This window comes from Chaetodon trifascialis, chromosome 21 (genome assembly GCF_039877785.1).
Source record: "Chaetodon trifascialis isolate fChaTrf1 chromosome 21, fChaTrf1.hap1, whole genome shotgun sequence".
In the NCBI taxonomy this organism is placed as follows: Eukaryota; Metazoa; Chordata; class Actinopteri; order Chaetodontiformes; family Chaetodontidae; genus Chaetodon; species Chaetodon trifascialis.
In genome coordinates this window covers 1,875,699-1,884,992 of record NC_092076.1, presented here as the reverse complement: position 1 = coordinate 1,884,992, position 9,294 = coordinate 1,875,699, and the positions used below count along the sequence as shown (strand labels likewise).

The 9,294-nt window shown below is 38.9% G+C and overlaps 1 protein-coding gene across 1 annotated transcript; it reads left to right on the top strand.

The window, feature by feature from the left end:
• Nucleotides 1–5,829: 5,829 nt before the first annotated feature.
• LOC139349808 (neoverrucotoxin subunit alpha-like) lies at nt 5,830–8,846 on the top strand. The gene is made up of 3 exons (XM_070990803.1): nt 5,830–5,923; nt 6,728–8,191; nt 8,296–8,846. Exons 1-3 carry the CDS (start codon nt 5,833–5,835, stop codon nt 8,844–8,846), a joined length of 2,106 nt encoding a protein of 701 aa, XP_070846904.1. The 5' UTR covers nt 5,830–5,832.
• The last annotated feature ends 448 nt before the right edge of the window (nt 8,847–9,294 follow it).

Genomic DNA, 9,294 nt, shown 5'->3' with positions numbered 1-9,294 from the left:
TGTCTATTATGTAAATAGCTAGTTAACCAGTTCAGAACAACTCCTCTCACACCATATGTATTCAACTTAGCAAATAAAATTGAGTGATCTATTGTATCGAATGCCTTCTTTAGGTCAATGAATACTCCTATTGTATATTTCCTTCTATCAATTGCTGTTGTAATTTCTTCTATTATTTCCATTATTGCCAGAGCAGTAGACCGATTTGTCCGAAAACCATATTGACTCTCACTTAATATATTATTTTTTTCAATGAAGTTATCTAGTTTTTGAACAAACAACTTTTCTAGCACTTTTGAAAATTGGGAAAGTAATGATACTGGTCTGTAATTGTTAAAGCTGTGTTTATCTCCTGCCTTGAAAAGTGGAATAACCTTTGCTGTTTTCATCTTATCGGGAAAAACACCTGTTTTAAATGAAAGATTATAAACATAACATAGTGGTTTAATAATACAGTCAGTAGTCATTTTTACTATTTTCATGTCTATTCCATCACTATCAGTTGATATCTTATTTTTTGTTTTAGCTACCACCCAAATAATTTGATTTTCACTAACCTCACCAAGAAACATTGATTGCATCACCTTATTTTCCCCTTTCCAGCCACTTTCTGTTTGACCCTGATTTTTTATAATGTCATTTGCCAAATTAGGCCCAACATTTACAAAAAAGGAATTAAATTCATTTACCACTTCATTCATGTTTTCAATCACCTTATTGTCCTTAATGAAATGATTGGGCAGATCTGTTGTTCTAGATTTGTTACCCATTACACTGTTTAGAATGTTCCATGTACCCTTAATGTTGTTTTTATTTTCTTGTAGAATTGCATTATAATATTCCTTTTTTACCTTTCTCAATATATTAGTTAATTTATTTTTGTACACCTTTTTTTTCAGCAGTCTCTGTTCTAGATTTTATGAAGTCTCTATAAAGTTTATTTTTCTTTTTACATGCATTTTGTAAGCTCTTTGATATCCAGGGTTTTTTGTTATAATAATTAGTTTTATGCTTACATAAAACTAATGGACAGTGTTTATCATAAAGAGCTAAATAACAGTTTAAGAATTAATCATATGCAGTATTTACTTCGTCTGTATAAACCCCATTCCACTCCTGTTTTAAGAGATCACTTCTAAAGGCATTTATTCGGTCATCAGTCCTCACCCTTTTATATCTGCGGCAATTCTCTGTAATCTTTCGCTGTTGTTCATAATTAAATGTTGCAAATACAGGTAGATGGTCACTTATGTCATTTATCACAAGGCCACTATTAATGCTGTTTTCCAGAACATTTGTAAAAATATTATCGATTAATGTTGCACTAAATGATGTTACTCTACTGGGCTTTGTGATCAGTGGGTATAGCCCTCTACTGTATAATGTGTCCAGAAAGTCTGAAGTTTGTTTATGTGTTGATACCTTTAAAAGGTCGATGTTAAAATCACCACAAAGTATAAGTGATTTATTGACATTTAAATCTTTCATCAAATCATCTAAACTATCCTTAAATGTTTCAACATTTGATCCTGGTTTCCTGTAAACACATGCAACAACCATGTTTCTCCTACTTTCTATTTCAATTTCCACTGCGATACACTCCATTAAATCATCCATTGCAACTGTTAAGCATTCCACTGGTCTACATTTTAAGTTACTGTCAATATAAAGAGCCACACCCCCTCCACTCCTATTAGTTCTATTGGTGACATATAAATCATAACCCTTGATGTGCAAATCAATATCCTTCTTTTCATTTATCCATGTCTCAGATAGAGCTATTACATTAAATTTAAATATGTCCAAAAATTCATTAATTTTTGTGAAATTTTTAAGTAGGCTTCTACAATTGAAATGTATTAATGAAAGGGTCTTGTCGAACTCAACACTGTCATTAAGATGTTCATCAGTATAATATCTACAAGAGTCATTAATGTGACCAAAAACGTGATTCTCTGGATCCACATCATTTTCAAAATCATAGATTCTATGATCTGTGTGTTCAGATCTTAAAAAAGAATGACTCTTAAGTATATCAGTCATTAAACAAAAATAATTTATATCCTGTCATTTTCTTGAAAGTTAAATCCTTATTCCACAACACAGATTTTTAGACAAATCTCAGCAGAAAAAAAAAATAGAGAGAGAGAGAGAAAAAAAAAAAAGTCATTATCACTTGTATTGATCCAGGTCTCTCAAATGTCTTACCACAACCACTTTAGCTTGTCTGGGGGGCCATTTAACCGAATGTACACCTTTCCATTCCTTGTCCAGGTTGCTTGAATCTTGCTTTGCTTTCTGAGGATACGGCCGTTCCTTGCTATTTCAGCATTTTTCTTCATCAGGTGCTCATTTATATACACCCCAGTGCCTTTAAGTTTTTTGGCTTGCTTCAGCACTTCCACCTTGTGCTTTCTATTTGAAAACTTTACCACAATTGTGGGATTAGTTTTGCTGTCTTTACGTGGAAGAGTGTGGCAGGCTGAGATTTGGTGACTCTCCAGGTGAATGTTTTTACTAGACAGGAATTGAACAACTTGTTTCTCCAGGGAGTGCAGCTCCTCGGATGGTGCATCCTCAACTTGTTGGTCACCGGCTGGGCTAGCAACCCTGGCATAGCTTCGATGTTTAGTCTCCAGTCCAGTGATTATAAGGTCGTCAGCTCGGGAGTACTGCTCCAATTCGTCAACCCTTTGTTCCAGGAGTTCAATCCTCTGGTCCCTTTGCTTGATGATTGTTTTCAACTCACGGATCTCCTCCATTAGGCCAGTGAGGGTTTTTTGTTGCTTCACTATCGTTCTGATTTCTTCTGACATGAAGTTGAGAGAGTTTTTAATCTCTGCCATTTCCTCTGTCAGCTTTTTAGTTGACATCTTGTTTTGAGTATATATATATATATAAAAAAAAAAAAAAAAAAAAAAATGCTCTGGGTAGGTTCAACACTGCTCTGTTGCCAACCACCAGTTGCTCCCAAGACCCAGTCCTTGCATTCAAAACACTGATTTTAAAAAATTTCCAAAAGTATGAATAGAAATCAATACTGCGCTCACAGCAGTGATTTAATTTAGAAAGGATGACCCTTTGTTTTGGGTGATTTTTGAAAGATTGTAAGAGGCCTCTGAGCAGAGAAAGAATGTCACCGTTTAAGGTTCCTCATTTACTAGGCTAAACCTCCTTGGAGGTCGTTAAGGGTTTGGAGTCATGACCATATAAATGGACCATGTACTGACTTATATTCTATTCAGACTTTTATAATAAATGTACTTTATGTCGTCTGATAGTTGTCAAGGTGGGTTTACGCAATGAAAACTACTTCAACCTTAATTAAACTCAGTGACCGGAGTAAAAGTATTTCTGTTGAGTACAAAGATGCTTGTCTCTGTGCTCTTAGATCTTAGGCGCACAACCTGTTTGTGGTTTTACTGTTTCATGAAAAAGTGTCAAAGCCCTGGAACCCAGTCAAATACACATCAAACAGTAATCCCACAATCATGGCGCAGTCATAGTTCCCAGTCACTTTGCATTAATTTCTGTTGGAAACCTTTGATGTAACTTCTGCACCTTCAGGTTATTGGAAGCGAACAATTCTGTAGTTGTTTGTTCTCATACACCAACACCAACACCAAATTTCTGCTAACCGCTGCTAACCGCTAAGACCATGGGAAAATAACAGTTTGCACTTCGTTAGGTGTTTACGTGGATTCTGGGAGTGGAGTACTCACAAAGTTGAGAGAGTTCATGTGGTCATCTTTGTTTGTCTGACTGATTTAGCTTCTGGGGGTAACGTTTGAGGGCTTCCAGCAGATTTTCTGATAATGGATATCCAGATGAAGATCTTCCATCATTGATTACAGCCAATGAGCAACTTGATTAGATTACATTAGATTTAGAGTTATTTATTTAAATGAATTAAGTGGACATTTTTGTTGCAGATATCAAGTAGGATATCAGAAATTCTCCCATTTAAACTGTGCATAATTTCACATTACTTCAATCCTTCAGGAGCTTATTACACTGGCTGTATTCCTATTTTCTTATTGACAACTCACTAAAGCACTGACTAGTGGTTTAAATTGTCAACTACTTTGCGGTTCCCGTCGAGCATTACATTCACCAGAGCTTTGCAGTCCTGTAAACTAGTTTTTTCACAATGGAGATCGAGAACTGATTTCCTGATAGCGGCCATACATTTTGGAGAATACCTCATTGCTATCAGGGAGTATTAAAACCTTGTAAAAGGATGATTTATACAAAACTGTCATGATTCAGAATGTCCTCACTGGAAAAATTGTTTGGTCAGATTTTTTTTTTTTTTCCAAATGCTGAAAGCAACCTGTTTTTCAAACAGTCTTCTCACAAAAAGTGACAGAAAATGTCAAAAACCAATTTGAAGATGACCTGAACAGAGTGACAAGTGAAAGATTTTGGTATTGGAAGCAATCTGGTGTCTGTTTGTAGTCAGAGTAGTGAGCAACAGAGCAACAGATTCCAAATACATTGGTCCAAATGTCAAATGTAATCCTGGAACCCCTCAGCTATTGTGTTTACCTTTTTATTATATTTTTATTAATTTATTTGCATTCACATGTAGATACCTGCTTATGAAGATGGGAAGTCAAGTCAAGCCAAGTTTGCGTTGAGATTGAACATGAAGTTGCTTATTGGTCTGTAATCAGTGCTGGAGGATGAAGTCTTCACCTGGAAAACCACTGGTCACACTGGAAGCCCCTAAACATTACCCCCAGAGGATAAATCATCATCAAACAAAGGCCAACATATGCTGTTATTCTACAAACTAATACAAACTTTAGAAACCGGCTTTACATCATGTTAGAGTTGTAATTGTGAGTTTACATCATGAAAGCTGCTTAACTGATTCCTATCTGCGAAGTCTCATCTCTACTGTTATATCATAGATGTAAAACTGTTTCACTATTTAATTAAAAACTGCTGAAATGCAGCCAAGACGTGTGGCAAGGTGTTTGGAACACAGAGATGTTGTTGAATGGCAAGCTCTTTCATCTTATTTCCCCCACGGCATGTTTTCTTTATTGGCATCTATGTGTGAAATGCATACATGCCTTTCTGCAGAATCTATGGTGTCACTGTTATGCAATAGAAACAGTGGACACGACTGCAGTTTGTGCAATATTTTTTATGCACATTATGACATGTCTGAAGGAAGCTTTAAGTCCTGGCAAAGGATGATAAAGTGTGTGTGTTTACATCAGCAGGGACTGAAGAACAAATGAACAATATTGACATTCATCACTGCAAAGGGAGCCAGAGCGAAAATGTTTTCTTCATGTCACATCACTTCAGTCATTAGAACAAGTTTGGGCGTGTTACATTAAGAAATGCCTGTTGTCATGTCTGGAGGTATGTCATGGGAGGAGTCAGAAGAGGAGAGGATCTGACAGGATATAAGCAATCCTGGAGCAGACCAGAGCATCAGACCACCGCCGCTCCAGCTGGAAGTCAAGAAGACTGACACACAACTCAGCTGATCTCCACAACTTCACCAGGTGAGGACAAAGTGGGTGCAGAGGCAGAGGGAGACAAAGACCGATATATGCTTAGACTTTTACTGACCTCCAGTCTGTGTTAAAGTGTCAATGTCAGACTAGTGTTTCCAAGGGAAATACTGCCTTTCTAAGCACAGTAAACGTCAGTCTTTCTGTCTCTGATCTTTGTCTTTCCGTCTGTTTGTGTGAAGGAGGAGAGTTGACTCCCAGTTTTTCTGACTGTCAACACCTGCTGCTTTAGACCATGTAGACACAATACTGAAGACTGTGTGGTCACTTAATTGACTTTTCTCATCAGGTTGGAGAAATGGAATCAAATACCATGAAAGTTGCTGCCCTGGGTCGACCTTTCACCCTGGGAATGCTCTATGATGCTCGGAGAGATGAACTGATCCCAGGTAAGTCTGGTCTCAGACTACACTCTCATTAGAAATGTATTTCTAGATATATCTGCCTGTCACAGCTCTCACAAAGCCACAACATTGAATGATCTCACCTGTTTTAACATTCATACACACTATAAAAAGAATCTGTAAATGTTGACCAGTTGATAGTTAATAATTTTAGAGATGCTGATGTATTGATGGCTGATATATTATCCGACGATAAGTAAGAACATTGAATTATATCCATGGACATGTAAGAGCCCCAGATTAGAGCTGCCCTGTGAATCCTGACTCTGAATGAGGAGTAAAACACATATTTGTCAATTATTTTAGCACTGAACAAAAGCAAGGAGAGAGATGAGCAAAGTAGAAAACATTGCTGTGGTGTAATTTTTGATTTTGTGTGCAATGTTTCCAACCATGATGATCCTCCTGTGTCCTCTGACTCGCTTGCATGAGAGTGGACCTAAGCTCTGCTGACAACACACACACACACACACACACACACACACACACACACACACACACACAGCAAACACCACCACTTTTTGCTGTTAATTATGCGGCATGATTGTGACTGTGGTTGTATTTCTTGTGAAGCATTTACATGTCGTTATACACTAAGTTTCTTGTCTATATCTCATTCCAGCTCACAGCAAATTGAGCAACAGGTTGATGTCAAATGAATAAAGCAATAAATATATTAGCTGCTGGCTGGAAAAGAAGCTTCAACATGCAGAAATCTAAATGATTCTGATTACTCACAAAAGTATTGGCTTGCTTTAATAAATGATTGATGGTTTCCAATTTCTGTAGGTTTGAAATTGTGGGATGATGACACTCTGCAACAGAAGACAAGTGAAGCCACTAAGCCCTTCAGTTCTTTTCAAATCACTGCATCTGACACCATTGAATCCAGGTCTTCTCTGCTGGATGTTGGTGCTTCTCTGGAGGCCAGTTTCATGGGTGGACTGATTGAGGTTTCAGGATCTGCCAAGTATCTGAATGATAAGAAACAATTCCAGAATCAGAGCAGAGTGACGTGCCAGTACAACGCTACCACCAACTTCAAAGAGCTGTCAGTGATTGACCTTCAAACCATGAACACCCAACAGAAGGATGTCATCAAGAAGGGCTTGGCAACACATGTGGTCACAGGCATCGTTTATGGGGCAAATGCCATCTTTGTGTTTGACAGTGAGAAGCTAGAAAACACCAGTGTTGAGGACATGCAGGGCAGCATGGAAGCTGTGATAAAGAAGATCCCCTCTTTCTCTATTTCAGGGAAAGTTGACATCAAGCTCACTGAAGAAGAGAAAGCCCTGACTGACAAATTCTCCTGCAAATTCTACGGAGACTTCATTCTTGAAAGCAACCCTGCAACATTTCAAGATGCAGTGAAGACCTACGTAGACCTCCCAAAGCTACTGGGAGAGAACGGAGACAGCAGTGTTCCACTGAAGGTCTGGCTGATGCCATTAAATGTTTTTGCACCTGAAGCTTCTGCACTGACAGGAGACATCAGTGTTGGACTGGTGAGGAAGGCCAAGGCTGCTCTGCAAGATTTGAGGGAAATGGGAATGAGATGCCACGATTGTCTGGTGGACAAAGTGGTGAAGAATTTTCCAGAGATTCAAGACGAGCTGAGCAAATTCGAAAAATTGTGTGATGACTATGAGTACAACCTCCAGCAGACCATGGCAACGAAATTTCCCCTCATCCGTGAAGGTAAAGAAGAGGAGAGCTCAGTGGAACAAGTCCTTGACCAGAGAGACAAGTCACCTTTCAGTCATGACGAGCTGAGCAAGTGGCTGGATCAAAAAGAGAGAGAAATCAACATCATCAGGTCCTGCGTCAACACCATGGAGGGAATAACAATCATCCAAAGTCGGTCAGAGCTGGACAAAGAGGTCCTTGCTCCAGGTGTAGATCATGCTCTGTGCTTCGTCTTCACCTCTCTGGAGACTGCTGACCCCGGCCTTGATGCCATGACCAGCTACTTGGATTCAACTAATAAAGGTAGTGCCAAAGAAGACCTGTGGTACTACTCAAGTGATGTGATCACCAAAATGAGAGAAAAAGCCAAATCTCTCCATGAACTTGCTGAAGCACTGAAGAACAACCGCAGATTCCGCTTCCTGGTTGCATCCTTTGATAATAAGAAGTACACAGGAGCAAGCATCTATCATTACAAGAAGGGCATTCTGGTCACTGATGACTTTACAAAGCCTGACCCCCCCCCTGTGGAGAGTATCAAAGACAGCAACGATCTGATCTGGTGTAAGCATTTCCCATCCTTTTTTGAGTCAAAAACACATTGTATAAATGACCTGTTTGACCATCAGAATGATTAATATCACGTCTTGTTTTGGTCTCTCCTTCAGATGCCACTGATCTCAACCTGGACCCAAACACTGCAAACTACAACCTCACACTGTCTGACGGAAACAAGAAGGCAACGTATGGTTCACGGCAGTCATATCCTGATCACCCAGAGAGGTTTGACCACCAACCTCAGGTGTTGTGCAAAGAGGGGTTAACTGGGCATCATTACTGGGAGATAGAGTGGAGTAATACCTCCAGTGATTCTGTTTACGGGGGTGTTGGATACAAGGCAATTAAAAGAAAAGGTGGCAGCCAATTGGCCGAGCTAGGCGGTAATACCATATCATGGAGTTTTGGCAAAAGAACAGATGAATCCAAAGTTAAGGCATGGTATAATGGTAAGATATGGGAAGGACCAACACCCTCTGTTGGTGTCAGACGAGTTGGGGTGTATCTGGACTGGTCTGGTGGCACTCTGTCCTACTACAGAGTCTCCTCTAACACACTGAGCCATCTGTACACCTTTCGCAACAAATTCAGTGAACCTGTTTACCCAGGTTTTTGGGCTTCACGCAGCAACAATTATGTGTTCCTGCGTCCAATTGAATAAGAGCAATGACAAAGACCTTAGAGTCTTGATCTGTTAACACCCCAGTTTAGCTTGATCATGTATCCTTCCCAAATAAATAAAGAAATGTATTCAAGCCAAGAGGGACCAAGATAGCTGATGGTGTAATAAAGTGACTCTACAGAATTTCCTGTGTGTTAGTTCATGATGATTCTGTGCACAGCCTTCTTCTCAAAGTGGTTTGTGCTTCACAGATTCACAATCAGTTTTCACGGCTCTAATTTCTGAAACTTAAAGACACAGAACTTATATTGATGCACAAACTCAAAGCTCATGTAACAATGTTAAATTTATCACAATGATCATTTTAGGACATGGGGTAGTTAAAGTGCATATTGTTTAATTTGGCATTTTCTTTTTTTTTTTCTTCGTGCAGCATTTATAAAAGATTTTTACGAGTATCAGAGGAATAAATTAGTTCTGTTTGATC

Coding starts and splice junctions, on each gene's coding strand:
- LOC139349808 (XM_070990803.1), top strand. CDS start 5,833: ATGGAATCAAATACCATGAAAGTTGCTGCCCTGGGTCGACCTTTCACC. Junction 5,924..6,727: donor GAGAGATGAACTGATCCCAG/GTAAGTCTGGTC, acceptor CAATTTCTGTAG/GTTTGAAATTGTGGGATGAT. Junction 8,192..8,295: donor CAGCAACGATCTGATCTGGT/GTAAGCATTTCC, acceptor TCTCTCCTTCAG/ATGCCACTGATCTCAACCTG.